The sequence below is a fragment of the Myxocyprinus asiaticus genome, chromosome 37 (genome assembly GCF_019703515.2).
Source record: "Myxocyprinus asiaticus isolate MX2 ecotype Aquarium Trade chromosome 37, UBuf_Myxa_2, whole genome shotgun sequence".
Lineage (NCBI taxonomy): Eukaryota > Metazoa > Chordata > Actinopteri > Cypriniformes > Catostomidae > Myxocyprinus > Myxocyprinus asiaticus.
The window spans coordinates 3,011,704-3,030,625 of NC_059380.1; the positions used below are offsets into that span (position 1 = coordinate 3,011,704).

At 39.5% G+C, this 18,922-nt stretch overlaps 1 protein-coding gene across 9 annotated transcripts in view; it reads right to left on the reverse strand.

Moving 5' to 3' along the window:
• Window positions 1–18,922, reverse strand: part of LOC127427705 (voltage-dependent P/Q-type calcium channel subunit alpha-1A-like) — a 106,881-nt gene that overhangs the window by 69,739 nt on the left and 18,220 nt on the right. For all 9 annotated transcript variants that reach the window (XM_051675457.1, XM_051675462.1, XM_051675458.1 and 6 more), the window contains exons 16-22: window positions 12,579–12,711; window positions 8,796–9,304; window positions 5,891–6,186; window positions 5,016–5,151; window positions 4,798–4,927; window positions 3,388–3,447; window positions 3,187–3,293 (exon numbers count right to left, since the gene is read on the reverse strand). In XM_051675457.1, coding sequence (XP_051531417.1) covers window positions 3,187–3,293; window positions 3,388–3,447; window positions 4,798–4,927; window positions 5,016–5,151; window positions 5,891–6,186; window positions 8,796–9,304; window positions 12,579–12,711 — 1,371 coding nt within the window. The remainder of the gene's footprint in view (window positions 1–3,186; window positions 3,294–3,387; window positions 3,448–4,797; window positions 4,928–5,015; window positions 5,152–5,890; window positions 6,187–8,795; window positions 9,305–12,578; window positions 12,712–18,922) is intronic.

The window sequence follows — 18,922 nt, forward strand, 5'->3', positions numbered from 1 at the left end:
CACTATTTCAAAACAGAAGTACGTCATGAGGCTCAGTGCAAGTAATCCATTGAGCAGGGAGTCGAATTTAGGATTAAAAAGGACTTCAATATCGATCTGTTTCTCACTCACACCTATCATATCGCTTCAGAAGACATGGATTAAACTATTGGAGTCATGTGGATTACTTTTATACTGCATTTATGTGGATTTTGGAGTTTCACTTGCATTGTGAGGACATACAGAGCTGAGATATTCTTCTAAATATCTTCATTTGTGTTCTGCAGAAGAAAGAAAGTCATACACATCTGGGATGGCATGAGGGTGAGTAAATAATGAGAGAATTTTCATTTTTGGGTGAACTATCCCTTTTTAATTTGTATTAAATGTGGTATATTCCTTTACCAGACACTAATACCATTAAACCACAACACCCCTAACATACGTCACCACACATACTTGTTTCTGGTATATACATAAATCAGTACGTGAGAATGAACTCTGGCCATATGGGACTGAGGAGGATGTACACAAACTAGAATAGACATGCACAAAACACACTTAAAAGACTCAACGAGTAAAAATCATTCCACATCAGCAGTGTTCACTCACTCTCCTTTCTTAGACACTAGCTGATCTGCACTCACTCTGAGGTTTAGCTTTCACCCTCTTTACACCCCCAGGCTGTGGGTCCCTCAGGCCGTGCAAAGGAAAGAAACCAGAGTACCTGCGGCAAGACGGGCTCTCGCTGATCCAGACATGGAAACCGCCTGGGCACTAAAGGGCTACAGGTGCCTGGAGACCCCTCACCCACACAGGGCCTCGAAGGGCTCAATACTACCCTTCTCAGTGGGGGGAAAGTGTGAGGGGACAGGGTTATGGAGAATACATGGTTGGTGGAGTAATGACAGATGGAAAAACGGCACTGACACTCCAACATAACAAACATGTATGAAGCTGTCACAGAGGACTTTGCAATGGTGCTTTTCAAAATCAGTATTTATTTTTATTTTTCTTCCTCTGTTTTTACCATCTAGTCAAAAGACAACTCAGAGAAACATTTTATTGCTCAGAGGTTGAATCTGTCATGCCGCAGGTAACTTCTCAATAACGTTTCATGAAAGTAACTTTCCGATACTTCTCCTGAAATTCCTTAAGAAAAAATAAAAATGGACACAAATGACATGCAATACAGTGAGAGAATACTACAATGAAAGTGGATAGAATAGCATGGATCAGGGTTTTTCAAATAGTGATGGACGGATCGATACTAAAGTCAATACTGATGTTACTGATAATGAAAAATATCAATTTCACTTTTAAAAACATTTTTTTTTTACTAGAGGTATTAATATTTGATCACCATGAACATGTATTATAAGTTTCAGATTTAAAAAAAAAAAAATCATGTTGGCAAATATTTGGGCAGGATGGGAAAAATTTCTTCTTTGATTATCTTAATGCTCATAAATGCTGAAAGACACAAGGGGTCACAGAAAGCGTTTGCACCGCTCAGTCCCAGCGCTTGTTCAAACAAGAGGGAGGTAATGCATGAAAAACAGAGAAACTGCTTATGGAGTTAATTCACTAAATAACGACATATCTAAACGGAACATTTCTTATAATGGGTTTGTGTGATGTTTGTTACAAGTTTATTTAAACTATAAGTTGTTAGAACATTGATAATGCTCTGTAATTGTTGTTAATAAATGATACCCAGTAATATTATTGTAACCATGACTGTAGATACCATGTTTTTTTGGTGGAAACCATTGTTGTAACTCTTGTAATAACCATAGTAACCATGGTTAATTTAGTGGTAACCATGGTTTGACTAAATACCATGGTTAAACTACAGTTACTGAATTTGTAATATTGAAAGGGTAAACAAAAACAGAAGTCTAATAATTTTCTGTTTAGGCCCATAAATGTAAAAAAAAAAAATGCTTGAATTATGACAAAAAATAAAATAAACTAATAATATTTAAAATTACCCGGGGCATTTTATCCAAAGAAATCACTTTTTTTTCTTTTATTAAATAATCCATTAATAATCCATAATAGTGGTGTTGTATTGGTATCGATGATATTGGACTTAAAAAAGAACATAAGTGGTATCGCCCATCCCGCAAGGGGTTGCTAGGGGATCCAGAGGAATTTTTTGTTATATAAAAATAAAATAAAATTACATAACAAAATAAAATACATAAAATGCTTCTCTAGTAGAAAAAAAATATAATAAATTAAAAAAAAAAAAGATTTTGTGTAAATTGTATGAATAATGAAAAAAGTTACCAAAATTGCATTTAAAATCGCAATCCCAATATCTATATATAAAAATCTCGATAAAAAAAAAATTTCGATATCATTTTTTGTCCATATTGCATAGCCCTAGACAAAACCAGTCAATTATTTAATTTTGCAAACAACATGCAAAATTAATATCACACTTACTATTTTTCTCACACAGTTTAAATGGGTCTTTATACATGAAAATGCATAATTACCTTTATATTTTAGGAAGGGTGTCCCACGCAAAAATTGGCATCAAAAAGTTACAAAAATCCTGGCCCAGATCCTTCGGTATTGAGACATTTTTGTGTTCATATATAAACAAACTTTGAAAGAGTTGGTTTTGACTGGTGTTGTTCTACAGAATCATGTGTTTCCATTTAAGCATTCATGGACTGACAGAATTAACATTGAAACAGAATAAGCAAAGAGAAAAGTGAGTTTAGACAAACTGTATAGCAAAAAGAGGAATGTGAAATGAGAAACGAGAAACGAGTAAAAGAAGAAAGACGGATAAACAGAAGGGTTGGAGAGAGCATCACAGAGATGATGGCAAAAGTTGGATGGGAAAGAAAAAGTGGCAGCATGGGAAGGAAGCTGGGAGGGCTTATTAGCTAAAGAGAGAAGAGAGACAGACAGACCGGTCCATTTTCTCAATACAGAAAGCGAGCGCTCCCATTCAGTGAGTGTGTTCGGAGAGCGTGAGTGTGTGTTTAGAGAGACAGGCCTTCATCTGTGTGGCTGATTGAGTGAGTTTAGACAGAATGTGAACTGACAGAGAAGAAAATAGAGGCAGAAGAAAAGAGGAAGAGCGGCTCCAGAGTGGCGGTAGAACAGCAGAGTGACAGAAGAGAAGACAGAAGGGGCAGCAGGCAGCACTGTGGGGCAGGAGATGGTGGGGTAAAGGGCACTTACGTGAAGGCAAAGGCTACCAGGGCACCACTAACCACTACAAAGTCCAGAAAGTTCCACAGGTCACGAAAATACGAGCCCTCGTGCAAAACCAAGCCTAACACCACCATCTGAAACACAGTAGATGATTCATGTAAATATTACAGACACACACATGCACTTAAACATAAAACACACACACAAGTCAGGTCATGCACACTTTACCTTGATAAGCATCTCGAAGGTGAACACACCAGTGAAGACATAGTCAAAGTAACGCAGAACCTGTAAAACAGCAAGCCAATGAATCAAAAATGCCTCAAATGCATGACCTACATAAGAGCAAAACTCTATTTAGAGAAAAAGTTACACCATGTCCTAGCCTATGATATGATGTTAATCCGAGTTTCTGTCCTAACATTCTGGCAATTGCTTGGTTTCTCTTTAAGCAGTGCCATGCTGGGAAGCCCCGCCCACCGTGGAAACGTATTGGTCCATAATTCTGCTCCTCATAATAAGATTTGATTAAATTGCGCCTAGTAAAAGAGCCAGTTATTTGCACATGCTGTCTGCACTGGTTTAGCACCAGATTCACTAAAGGTATCGTGCAAATCAGGCAACGGTGCAAACACGGTCTCAGAATCGCACATGCAATCCAATCTTGCAGGCCGATTCTGAGCTCTATATAGCGGAGGATACAGCAGGACTGAACAGCAATACTGCACTACTGTGATCCAGACTTAAACATGCCAAAAGTGCACTTGACTCCACTGTACATCTGGATATCTGCCAGGTTATAATGATCTTCTCCATCATTCGGCGGCCTTTTTGCCCAGAGCCCCTGTTCATTTCTGACCCTGTAAGATCCGTTACTGCAGCGAGGAACAGTATGAGCCGCAAATGCAGTTTTAAAACTGAGTTCATTTGGAATTTAGTTTCTCAGCCCTGTTCACAGGCCAAATGTGAACAGACAAACTGCTGGAATCTTATCACATTAGGCCTGTTTAGGACATGGTCTTAGATTAAATAGACTAAACAGACCAAGCTTAAGGCTAGTGTACACTACATGACTCAAGCTCATCTCCTTTGATTTTTTGAGTCTGCGACTGGTCTGCAATGATCGAGTATGCATTTTTGGACTGTCCTGACGAGCGAGAGACCGACAACTAGCCACAGCCAATTAAATAGAGAGAGAGCGTAAGAAGAGAGCAAGGTATTGGGAGGCAGGAGACAAGTGCAGTTTCTGAATTAATTGCGTTATCGTAATTTTAAGATGCATTTTGTGCGATCTGTTTGAAACGGGACAACGCTGAAGACAGCTGTAACGTTGTCCAAAATGTTTTGAGAATCGTCCACTTTCACATTCACATTCAGACATTGGGCTCATAGTGCCACATCAGCGGAGCGCCACCTAATAAAACAAGAGTTTAAACTTTGCCGGTTGCATGCGGATTTAAAGGGAAATAACCCTACGATTGGAACATTTTAAAAAGCGAATGCATGTACTGTACATACACAAGAACTTTACAAGATTCTTCAGTGTGTCGCCAACTGCGAGTCGTGTAGTGTGCACTTGGCTTTAAAGAGAAAGTTTGAGGGGGACAGAGAGAAAATAATCCATAATGTTAGTCTTACGTTGTTTCGAGGTGATTCAGGCCACACCGGGTCTTCTGCGGCCAAAGCGATGCTGCTCATAGCGATGACCGATAGAATGCACATCTCGAAATATCGCAATGTCAAGATGTAATGACAGCATCTCCGGAACCTAAAAACTCACATTGGTTAAGCTAAATAACATTTATTCTGTACACACACACACACACACACACACACACACGTGGACACACACTTACGGGTTGGTGGTGGAAAGAATAAAACAAGAACTAAACGGCGGGATAGGCTTGGGTCCATCTTCATCACCACCATTGTCTTCCTCTTCCTCCTTCTTCTCTCCTGCTTTTGCCGGTTCTGTGTTTGCATTCTTATTCACTGCACAATGCAAGGAATGTGGATATACTCAGAGACTTACAAACATCACTCCAACTCCAACACTCAGTTACGCAGACAACACGTGGTTGATTTTCTTTTGGCATGTTAATGCTAACCTCAGTCACTATTCACTTTCATGCAATTTTTTTTTCATACTAGGAAAGTGAATGATGAGTAGGGCTGGGCGATGTATCTAAACTTCACAATATTATCGTTCACAATATAATCGAATTAAGCAACATTGTGAATAAAACAATGATTTTAATGCGCTTTTTATTTGGCCACTACGTTTCCTACAGAGTGTGTCATTGCACAATTAATCAAAATAACATTAAAATCATTATTTGGTCATATGAGATTATTAAAAGGCAAAAGGCTACGACTGATACATGGTTTGTCCGTGCTTCCAAGTGAAGGGGTGGCGCACTGTTCTGTGTGCATGCACAGGGACTCATGATACGCTGTTTTCAGCGCTCTCAAAGCTGTTCATGCGCATTGTGAAAGCACAGTGCTGCAGTTTTACACATTCGCCCAACTCCAAACACTTGTAGCCACTATAAGTTTATTGTACAAATCCAAAAATGTGTCAAAGTATCACAGAACAGGTAGAGATGACAGCATTTTACTAGATTTGAAATTAGGAACATTAAACTGTCAAACCCACCACCAAAATTAAAGCCCGTGAGGCTGAAGTAAAAACTCCTCAAACTTTTAAATGTACACACAAGAACACACTCACCTTGTAACTTGGCATTGAGTGAGGGGTAAATGGGGGGCATATCTATGGCACTGTGGTCCAGCTTTCTTGGGGTCTCGGTGGAGTCTGTTAGAATGAGACTGCTGTTATGGAAATCTGGTCCTTGTAGGTTCAGCAAGTTATGGGTCTGTTCTGGATCACAATAAGGGTAATAAAGGTCAGGATCAGGGTCAGGGAAGTGGATGGCCATCTTGTTGCTGTTGCGCAGGTTGTCTAGATCCTCGCTGTACTGGCTCTCTCCTGGCTGGATCGGACGAGAGGTAGACAGACTACCCTCTCTGAGAAAAAAAAGAGCGATAAAAAGAGTGTGACTGAGTGAAGCACGCTTGTAGAGTTATAGCTAGTCGCATTTGAAAGTACAACTTTAGTTTGTTTAGTGAAAGGTTTGATATATAGTATTCACACATGATCTCAAGATAAAAATAAATAATCCCAGTGCATGCAAGGCAGCAAAAGAATAATGTTAAAGTTTTAGGTGAGTTTAGGTGTTTTACTTTGGTTCTGCGTAAATGAAATGCTCCATCAAAGCTGCTTTGCCGTTGTCATTAGCATCTGCTTAATGAATTATTGTCATGAAAATTAGAATATGTCTTTTTTTCTGTCAGCTTTGCATGAGAATCATCACATAATGCAACTTTGTCTATGCGGTGTAAAAGCAGCTATAAATGGTTAAATCGATGCAATAAAGAAAAGAGCAATAATAATTCAGAACGCAAAAATTACGATGACTATCATCACCGCTGGATAAAAAATTAATGCAGAAAATTCTTACAATGTCAAAGGAAAATTTTAAAAATGCATTCTTAATGAATCAAAAACAGATAGCACACATAAGGCTGAAATTATCTACAAAACAAAGTTTGAATATAATCTGTGCATTAAGCCATTTAGGCTGAATTAATTGCAGAAGTTTAGAACAAACTCTAATGAGGCAGCAACTAACAATTGTTTGAAGATCGATTAATCTTCGATTATTTCTTCAATTAATTCGTATGGTGGAATTTAAATAATCATCAAAGTTCAAGTGTGATATTACCTATGAGTGAAACACACCATAAAATCGAAAGATAGCAGGAAAAACAGCATTACATACACTATATTGCCAAAAGTATTCGCTCATCTGCCTTTAGATGCATATGAACTTAAGTGACATCCCATTCTTAATCCATAGGGTTTAATATGACGTCGGCCCACCCTCTGCAGCTATAACAGCTTCAACTCTTCTGGAAAGGCTTTCCACAAGGTTTAGGAGTGTGTTTATGGGAATTTTTGACCATTCTTCCAGAAGCGCATTTGTGAGGTCAGACACTGATGTTGGACGAGAAGGCCTGGCTCGCAGTCTTCGCTCTAATTCATCCCAAAGGTGCTCTATCGGGTTGAGGTCAGGACTCTGTGCAGGCCAGTCAAGTTCTTCCACACCAAACTCGCTCATCCATGTCTTTATGTGCCTTGCTTTGTGCACTGGTGCGCAGTCATGTTGGAACAGGAAGGGGCCATCCCCAAACTGTTCCCACAAAGTTGGGAGCATGGAATTGTCCAAAATCTCTTGGTATGCTGAAGCATTCAGAGTTCCTTTCACTGGAACTAAGGGGCCAAGCCCAGCTCCTGAAAAACAACCCCACACCATAATCCCCCCTCCACCAAACTTCACAGTTGGCACAATGCAGTCAGACAAGTACCGTTCTCCTGGCAACCACCAAACCCAGACTCATCCATCAGATTGCCAGATGGAGAAGCATGATTCGTCACTCCAGAGAACGCGTCTCCACTGCTCTAGAGTCCAGTGGCGGCGTGCTTTACACCACTGCATCCGACACTTTGCATTGCACTTGGTGATGTATGACTTGGATGCAGCTGCTCGGCCATGGAAACCCATTCCATGAAGCTCTCTACGCACTGTTCTTGAGCTAATCTGAAGGCCACATGAACTTTGGCGGTCTGTAGCGATTGACTCTGCAGAAAGTTGGCGACCTCTGCGCACTATGCGCCTCAGCATCCGCTGACCCCGCTCTGTCATTTTACGTGGCCTACCACTTTGTGGCTGAGTTGCTGTCATTCCCAGTCACTTCCACTTTGTTATAATACCACTGACAGTTGACTGTGAAATATTTAGTAGCGAGGAAATTTCACGACTGGACTTGTTGCACAGGTGGCATCCTATCACAGTACCACGCTGGAATTCACTGAGCTCCTGAGAGCGGCCCATTCTTTCACAAATGTTTGTAGAAGCAGTCTGCATGCCTAGGTGCTTCATTTTATACACCTGTGGCCATGGAAGTGATTGGAACGCCTGAATTCAATTATTTGGATGGGTGAGCGAATACTTTTGGCAATATAGTGTATATGTAAAGTAAGACGAGTTATCTTTATTTATTTCATATTTCCATTACAGTGTGAGAAATATAGAAACAGTGTTTTCTGAGTGAGTGACACAAGCAAAGAGCGCCATTATATAAATCTACATCTGTATCTTTTCATATGCAAATTGCTGAACCCAACTGATGAAGCCTATACTTTTATTTTCTTTCCTGAAAAAGAAACTGAATGCATTAACTAGACAGATATGATTCGCATTCGCATAACAGGCATATATACGCTGGAAATCAAACGTGCAAATGACGAATGTTGAGGTAGGCTCATGTAATAATCACATTGAACCTGACCTGGCTGTTCACACCGAAGACACGAAGATACGTATCTGATTTATTTCCACATATGAAAGTGGCCCAAATCGGATTTGAAAATGACAGATTTAAATCGCTTTTTGCACTTCGCACAATCATCCAATGAACAGATCTGTGTCACATGTGAGTGAAAAAATCCGATTTGGGCCACATTCAGCTGCGGTGTGAACGTAGCCACAGACACACCTTCAAAGCAGACTCACTTTCTAGCCCGATGCTGTCGACTCCGTTCCCTTTCCCTCCTTCCATCTCCATCCCCATGGTTTCCATGGCGATGCTTCCTCTGCTTCTTGTCTTGCCCCTCCTCCCCCTCTCCTCCCGTCTCTCCTCCTCTGCTATGGTGCTCTCTGTGTCTCCTACCTCTTTCTCCTCCATCTTCATCCCTCCTTCTGTGCTGGTGGTGTCGGGGTCGCCTGTGCTCCCCTGCACCCTCCACGTCCTCTCCTCTCTGGGCACAATCACAGCCTGTGTCTCCCAGCTCTGGGTGGTGTAGGGACTGGCGGCTGGAGTGTGTATGATGGTGGTGGTGATGATGATGATGATGATGGTGGTGGTGATATCGGGGCTGGTGCTGCAGGTGTTCTTCACCATCCTGGGGGCTCGGGTCACCCGGCCGGGGCTTGTTGGTGTTGTTGTTGCGGTTATCCTGAGGATTTACGACTAGTGGGCGGTCCAGGTGGGTCTTCATGTCAGGACGGTTGCGGAAGTTCATCTAGAGATACAGGAAGCAGACCTGCTCAATAAACCTAGAAGGAGGTGTGACGTAAAACTGACAAAGTTTGAGTGACTAGGTTTGAAAAGTCAAAGTTAAATCAAAATAGACCCTATTTACTTTCTTAAAAGACATTCCTGGTCTTATTATGTACATTAGTACACGTTATTGTAAAGAAAAATTGTCTTTGTAATCTTTCAACAAAATATAAAAACTTCCCCCTTGAAGCTGGTCACCAAGCTCTCAGATTTTTTTTAAACCATTCTCTCCATCAATCTGTCATATATAGTACTCTAAACAGATAAACAGCATCTATTTATTATTGATTTTCTATTTTAAAAGCATTGATGAGATGCTTAAAATATGTTCTTTTACATTTGTTTTCCACAATAAAATGCACAATGAAACATTAAGGTTTTTGGGCAGCGAAATGTTATTTAAAATTTAATTTAGATTGGGTGACCAGACGTCCCAGTTTACCCAGGAGGATAGTCCCAGTTTTAAGAGGTGTGTCCCGATAATTCTCAAAAAAATGTAATTATGTCCTGGTATCAGCTGGTAGGCTCACAATTTTTTTCTTCTTAAATTAAATCTCCTCATTATCCTTCTCGCTATTGTCTCTGGTATCGTTTATAGAAAAGAGAAGCAATTTCATTGCATCGTATGTTGATTTGATACTTTCATTTTTGTCTTCAGCAAATCAGCTGAAATGGATCTGGTTACCACTCGCTCTCTATGTCATCCTGTCAGTCAGCGCAAATGCCCAAATAAAAATGTGTTTTAAACAACGAGCTGAAAGAAGCCGATCCATTTCTTTGCGCAACATATAAAAATGTAAGCGAGGACACAAATCATCCTGTTCAAAAGTTTGCATCCCCTTGGTTCTTGGTTCTTGTGTTGCCTTCTTGAGCATGCACCTTTTGTAATAGTTGTGTATGTGTCCATCAATTGTCCTAAGTGACAAAAGCTGGATGTCTAAATCTTGTAGCCACTGTTGGGAAGAACCGAAATGTGCAGAAGATGCTGGAAAGCCAAAGAATGTACAGTGGCTTGGGGATTTTTTTTAAGAAAAGTGGGCAACTTCACAGCTCAGGACAAAGAAGGGACTCATGAACAATTATTATACAAACAGTCATTAATCATCAAGAAAGCAACACACCATATTGTGCAATGTCGTCTTGCGGAGGATTCCGTCTGACTGGGGCAGGGGAGGGGGGTGGATTTGTCAACTGAGGCAGAACACTGTGTCCTTCCAGACACAGGCGGAAGGTTGTTATGGACCATGCGCGACACGGACGGGTTAAGACGTTGTGCACCATCTCCAGGATGCGAGCAGGGTCTGAGTTGGGGTAGCAAGTAGGGTGGCAAAGCTCATTTTTAGGGTGGCAGCTGCCACCCTTCTGGCCCCGCTCCTGAGACAGGCCTAGTGTGACTATTTTTGAACACGAAAGGGGACCCATCTGGACTATTTTGAAGTTTTTTTATTTTGGCATATAACATGCATTAGACAGAGGGCTTTACCGTAGTCATGTTTATCGCGTCACTTTTAAAAGACGCGGTGTCAAGGTACAACTCTGAAAAGGAGATGCCATTCAGTTTCATTCAGCTGCTCAATGTCTTGCTGCTCTTGCGCCCATCTGCGCTATTTTTAATTGTATGTGCATGTAAACGAGCACTAGCTGGATGTCTTTGGCCATTTGGATGCTTTTCTTTTACGTTATGTTTCACCATGCTATGGACTGTGCATGTGTGAATATCAGCGTGGACTGCTTGTGAACCAGTCATAATACGATTCAAGCTTTGCAAAGGAACTGTTATTGAAGAATGGGGCAGTTAAAAACACTTGGACTTACAGCAAAACCATGAGCAAACAGTTTCATTCATGAATATTTCAAATGTCATGACTGTTCATTCAAGTAGCACCATAATACATTGAATTGAATATATTCGACTGCAATGTGTTGGATGTGCGTTATGTGTAAACGCTGAAATGTAGTTTTATAATGTTGTGGAGCTTGTTTATTCTCTTCCGATTGAGTTTCAAATATGGCTGTATTTGATTGGCTGCACGGTGTTAGCCAATCAGAATAGTGGGTGTTTACATTGAAGTTTAAAGACACTGAGGCCAAAACCAAGCGCTTGAGACAGAGGGACAGAGACAGGGTGGAAAATTATAATTTATTACTAAACTATGACAGTTTTGGTGCAAAGTACTTTACTGACATTATCAGTGGACATCAGGGAAGATGATAAAATGATAAAAAATAGCATTTCATGACCCCTTTAAAAAGACGCATTATTGTTTTAAAGTGCATGTAAATGTACTGATAAAAGACCAATTTTGACCAATAAATTCCTGATGTATAAAATATATGTATTTTTAATAATTGTTGAATATCGTTTTACTTTGTACCTTTAATATTCTTAGTTGGTTCATTTTCATTATTATTATTATTATTATTATTATTATTATTATGAGGGGTGAATTCACTAAACAGTTGCACCACTTTCGCAAAGGCTAAACCCTGCATCTTATTCACTAATCACCGGGAATCTAGTTTAAGCATGCAATAAGTGCTGAAATTGCGCTGCGTCTTGAGTATTCAAATTAAGTCACTTTCATTCCTTTCCAAGCAAACACGCCAACTTTCTACGTAAATTAGGCTTTTTATAGATTGCGTTTCATTCGTGCTGTTACCGCCAGAGGAATATTACTTAAAAGGGATGATTGTGTACATTTTCTATCGATTACATCAGCAGTAATTAATCAAATAATGATCAAATGATGGAGAAGAGCGGAGTAGCCAAGTGCACTTTCGGCATGATTAAGAGATTATTCAGGGGTTTGGACCACAGTAGTGAAGTGAAGCTCTGCATTCCTTCTGCGTCCTCCACTATATACTGTAGCGCTCAGAATCTGCAAGCAAGATTGGAATTGCATGTGCAAATTGTGGTCAGCAGGGATTTTGAGGGTGTGTTGAAGCCTCTACCTGATCTGCATAATTCCTTTAGTGAACTGGCCACTAAACCAGCGCAGACAACCGGTGCTTTTACAGAGTGCAATTCATTCTTAATGAATTCCCCTCTGAATGTTGGGAAAGTAAAAAAAAAAGCCAGGGCTTGAAATTATGTAATTATGAAATAAAAAAAGAAAACAGACATAAAGAAAAGAAAGAAAGAAGTCAGCCCTAAAACAATGCATTTTCTTTTACTAATAAAGTGCAAAAAAATTGTGCTCATGTCCTTCGTTATTTTTCTCATTTATTTCTCTGACCTTCCAGTGGTCTTCTGCATCAAGTTCATTATAAAGTGCCTCTCTGCTGGTCATCAGGTTCTGTCTGCGGATCTCGCTTGTGCGCTGTTCCCACACCGACTTGGAAACTTTCGAGTTCTTCTGCTGCTCTTTACTACAGAGTAGAGAAAGAGAGAAAGAGATTTTAAGCTGTGCAGGAAGTCAAGCCTTGCTTTTCCTCCCCTAAAGCACCTATGAGCAATGACCCAATGTGAAAGGAAATGATAAAAGGAGTCCGCAGCAAGAGAACATGGATGTGGCTCATGAATTCAGTGAAGAGAGTGATGATGTCTGCACAAGAACACTGAGCAAAGACAGACAGATAAAGGAAATGTTTCTCAAAGCTTCTTTTGCCTGTGCTTGCGGTGCTGCTGTGGAGGAGACAGCGTGTGTTGTCACAGCCAATGAAACCTCAGCCTCAGTTTTACAACACAAAACTGAACAGCAGCTGGAAACATGAAACAACATCCACACAGAAACATGAGGAGGGTGGAAAGCAAAAGAACAGGGATAAAATATAGAAAGAAAAGAGTAAGTAAATGAATAAATACCAGTCGAGTAAAGTGTCAGTGGCATCGGTACGTTCAGATTTTACTGTGACTCTGAGGAGGGGGGTGGGGGGGTGGTTGAAACAGGGAACATAAAAACAACGCTGCCACAACTATCACAAAGAACAGCTGGTAAAATGAACAGAGTGCCATTCATCGAACATGGCTCACTTGGTCAGCCGATTACGTTTCGGGATAACTTGGAATTTAAAACCTGGAATTATAACTCTGAAATTTTAACCTGTATGCTGGTAGGATAACTATTCCAGTACAAATTCCAGGTTTTTACAAAGTTATCTGGCTAAACAAGTCAGTCACGTCATTAACAATGTTCCCTCTAACTTTTGTTCTCGCTGAGCAAATCCTATTTCTATTGGGCAGAATCTTCGGCTACCTGAGCAGAATATATAACTATATATATATAAATAGGACTGGGTGATATGGCCACAATTATTTTAACCATAATCTTTTACATATCGTTCGATATAGATATTTATCACGATATACATTCACATTTTGCACAATGCACATTTCTTTTAATTTCCAAGTTTGCAGAAGAAAAGAAGAGAGAAAAAAAATCCTAAACAGTCAAAATAGTCTTTACCAAACTGCATTGGGGGCCCAGAGACAGTGGGGTCTGAGGGATCTTCTACCAAAATATTAAAATAGTTTATCAATTGAGTGTAGTTGGATATGAATGTTAAAGGATCATCTGTTCGTTTTGAAGCATATTGACAGCAGTGCAGTATTTGTTTGAATATTTTTTACATTTATTTTTTTACTTTCAGGTACACAAATAAGGGGGGCATAGAAGTTCTTGTGACAGGAATTATGCTGTATGGGGGTTCAGGGGTATCCTCTGAGAGAAAATGTATGCCGGACAGGCTATAAATGAAGCATGTTCGGTGCTAGAGAAAAATATTCAAGAATACAGAAAGATCAGAGCTGGTGTACACAGCACTGTTGTTTTGTCACGCTACTCAACAGAGACGATGAAAGGGCGCAACCATCGTCATGATATCAATCCGGGTGGCGGAGGACAAGTCTCAGTTGCCTCCGCTTCTGAGACCGTCAATCCGTGCATCTTATCACGTGGCTCATTGTGCATGACACCGCGGAGACTCACAGCATGTGGAGGCTCATGCTACTCTCCACGATCCACGCACAACTTACCACACGCCCCATTGAGAGCGAGAACCCCTAATCACGACCACAAGGAGGTTACCCCATGTGACTCTACCCTCCCTAGCAACCGAGCCAATTTGGTTGCTTGGGAGACCTGGCTGGAGTCACTCAGCACACCCCGGATTTGAACTCGCGACTCAAGGGGTGGTAGTCAGCGTCAATACTCGCTGAGCTACCCAGGCCCCCAGTATAAAGATATTTAATAAAAACAATGGCATGTTTTCCAAGTGTTTCTTAATTAAGTAAACACTACTTTAAGCTTTTTTTTAATATTCTGGTAAATAGTCATAATAATAAAGTACCCCAAGTATTAAGCCAACTAAAAACATAATAGGCTCATAATAGCAAATAAATAAAGAGCAGTCTAAGGCTTTCTTTTCAAAATTGTTGTCTGATTAATATTAACAGTAACATAATAGACAACGGCAGATCCATTAGGCTGCATTAGTGTGTTACACTGCAAAAGTTGGATGCACAGATCAGATAGTTTGACACATACTAGATGTGTTGAACCAAGTAAGTCACAAGCGACTGTTTATGTTAATCACTTGTGGGACGGGCATTGAGCATGAATCACATTGAACCGTTCGGGCGTGTAGCCGTATTTATGCATTGACCAATAGTGCTTGTGCCTCGCGGTAAGTGCAGTATGTGAATGTCTTGTTTCACGACTCAATGTGTGTTTACACACAAGATTTCACTTAAAGCTTCAGCTTCATATGCACTACAGTTAAAACACTGAACATGCATTCATCTCTGCGCAGATGTTTTTCCATCTGCGCCGGAGCAACGTCAAAAGTGTGCGTGCGTGCACGCCAGGCAGCTTAGAGGGAACATTGGTCATTAAAAGGTTTAATTACTGATCAGCACTATAAATGTAACCAGGCACAACACGATAAAACAACAAGCTGGCCCACACAGAATCTACATGTGCACAACTCCGCAGGTTTTGTACACCCATCATTCACAACTTTTCACACATTACCAGTTCCAATAAATAAATATTTTAGCTAATTTGATAATGCTTTCAGCATCCATGGAGACTGTAGTACTCTCAATGTTTTTACCATGTTTCAGTCCATTCAGCAGATTTCCCAACAAAATCAGCACAGAAAATTCCCCCCAGAAAAGTCTGTCTGGGCCTGGCAACAAGTGATAAAATCTCTTTTGTGTTATTTTGAGTTTTTCTAATTGGTAAATCTCTTGGTTTCTATCACATCATGATCACTGTGAAATCTTATTGGTCTAAAATCCCACTCCACATGAATATTAAACTGATTGGCTGCGATTGTGTTCTGCACGTGGGCGGGTACCCGTCGGGTGAACCGCTAATATTTGATGTAACGGGTGGAAAAATATTTACAGTTACATGTTTACATGCACTCATTTTCATCAATCCGGTTGAATTCGATCCGACTGCAGATTCTGAATGTACTGTTTATATGCAGAGGTGGGTAGTAACGTGCTACATTTACTTAGTTACATTTACTTGAGTAACGTTTTGGAAAAAAATTACTTTTATGAGTATATTTTATGGTGGGTACTTTTCACTCTTACTCGAGTACATTTCTGATAAAAATGTTTTACTTTTACTTCGTTACAATGGGTAGCGTTCCTGTCGTTACATTACTGGTTTTAATTTAATAAGTGTTAATAAATGCATAAATTATTGAGATTTTTGATTGGGACTCTTACGACAGCTGACACTCGAATCACATTCAACACTACAGCAAACACTTCTTCACTCCACACAATGCCTTCATTTGACACCAAGGCAAGGATATATTTCAAGATTAAAAATGCAGCTCCAACTTAAGAAAACACAAGGTAAGTTTTAGAGATTGTGACAATGTTGTGGGCTTGTCTGTGTCATGGTGATGCTCATTCATTTTCAGCTTGAATCTGTAACTATGGGCTCTTATGACCTCAGTTTCTAAGTTTACATTTTTATATCAGCGCTGCAACATATCAGGCCTACTGTATAAATCATTGTAAACATCCACGTTAAGTGCAAATGTTTTGTCCTGCCTATCGCGACTGTCAGCATTTCTGCACGTGCAAGGTTGGTGCGTGCACAGCGTTTGACAGATGCTGGCGGCTTTGTCTTATGGACAACAAGCTTCCAAACGCAGAGATAAGGTGCAATTTACCCTTAGTGTACAGAACTAATTATCTAAATTCTTTCAGCACTGACAATGCTGGACCGTCACTGCACTAAATTCACGCAAGATGTAAAAAGCTGTGAAATAATGACAGAAGGCATGAATAAAGCACAATCTTGCTTCAGTGTATAATTAAACTTTATATATAGGCTAATTTGGGTCTGTGTGACATTGTTCCTGTTATTCACTGTAATAATTACTAGAAAAAGTTTTTCATAATTATCTTCTAATTGACAGATTCATCCAAATCTGAGACGCATCCTTAAAGTGATAGTTCAGCCTTTAATTCATATTCTGTCATCATTTCCCCACCCTCATGTTCTTCCAACCCCGTGAAACTTTCTGTATTCTGTGGAACCCAAAAGATGTTAGACAGAATGTTAGGGACTGACAGTCTCAGTCACCATTCCCTTTCAAAATATGTAGGGAAAAAAACATGCAGTGAAAGTAAATGATGATTAAGGCTAGCATTCTGTCTAACATCTCCTTATAGGAATAATTTCCCTAAAATTGAAAATGCTCGCATCATTTACTGACCCTCATGCCATCCCCGATGTTTTTTTTCTTCTTCTGCTGAACACAAAGATTTTTAGAAGAATATCTCAGCTCTGTTGTTTTATACAATGCAAGTCAATAGCAGCCAAAACCTTGAAGCTCCAAAAAGCACATAAATGCAGCATTAAAGGAATTCAAATGACACTGGTTCAATCTATGTCTTCAGAAGGGATATGATAAGTGTGGGTAAGAAACAGATCAATATTTAAATCCTTTTTTACTATAAATCTACACTTTCACATTCTTCTTGTGTTTTTGGTGATTCAATTCTTTGTGCATATCACCAACTACTGGGCAGGGAGGATAATTAATAGTAAAAAAAATTACTTTATATACTATAAAGGTTTAGATATTTATCTGTTTCTCACCCACACCTATCATATTGCTTCTGAAAATCACTGGAGTCTTATGGATTACTTTATGCTGCCTTTATGTGCTTTTTGGAGCTTCAAAGTTCTGGTCACAATTCACTTGCATTGTATGGACCATCAAAGCTGAGATATTCTTCTAAACATCTTAATTTGTGTTCAGTCGAAGAAAGAAAGTCATACACATCTGGAATGGCATGAGGGTGAGAAAATGGGAGCATTTCAATTTTTTGGCTAACTATCCCTTTAATTTGATGCATGGAAGAAAAACATCATATGGGTTTGGAACAACACGGTGGTGAAAGATGACAATTTCCATTATTAACAATAATATTAATAATAGTATTATTATTAATACTGCTACTACTACTACTAATAATAATAATTCTGTAATGCATGTTAAATGTGTATCATGTAATGGAATATAGGAGAGTAAACATCCATTACGTTATAGATGTGAAAGTAACTAGCTACTCACTACTTTCTTACTCTTACTCTAGTCATTTATAACATTATTACTTGTACTTCTACTTGAGTAATAATTTTTTAAGTAATTGTACTTTTACTTCAGTAAAGTTTTTGGCTACTCTACCCACCTTTACGCATTACATGTATTCTGAACATAACTTCTGCGCATACGAAAAGCGTCAGTCATTGCGTTCTGAAGAAGTGGAGAAAGGCTGAGAAAGTGAGAATGGCACCAAAAACCATAATTGCCATTTTTGCTTTGAGATGTCTAAAAAATGCTCACTCTACTCTGCAAATGAAGAATTAGAAGCAGCACCTAATACCCTGTCTGACTTAACCATGTATTTTCCTGATGCCATTCCTCCTCTAGTCTAACTGCAGGCATCTCTGGAAGCGAGTACGAAGACAGGTGAGAATTGTCCTTAAAGGAGTTTACAGATGTGGGATGGAAGCAAAATAATAGGGACTTTAAGCAACATCTGCAGATGGGACGCTACGCAAAAATCAATAAGCAATAATGACGGCAGAACGGAGCATTTAATCATTCAAGAATAAAAAGGTAGGCTATTTAAACAGCAAGAGAAGTGATGCTCACAGTGTTAAATAACTGTCAGAAGAAGAGTTTTACTCTTGTACGATATTAATAGCCTACGTCTAAAACCTAGATATTATTATTAATAGTCTACCGATATTTTTGAGGTTTTTTTATTCAAAGCCTATAACCGTGTGTAATTTAACATACGTTTCCAGGAGGATGTTTAGGCTATTTACTGTGTTCACTTTGCATCATCTCTTGTAAAACATATTCTAACATTTACTTTCTTAATCTGTCACGTCCGATCGACTGTCACTATGGCAACAAAGAAATGCTTTAAAAATTATGGTTTCGACGTCAGGAAGTGAGTGAAGTCACGTACACGTAATGGAACACAGAACGCCGTAACAGCATCTGCTGCTTAAAGTCCCAATTAAGAATGACATTCTTATTTACTTTGTGATGTCATGAAAGAACATATGTGCCCTGCAGAATATTAAGTGCG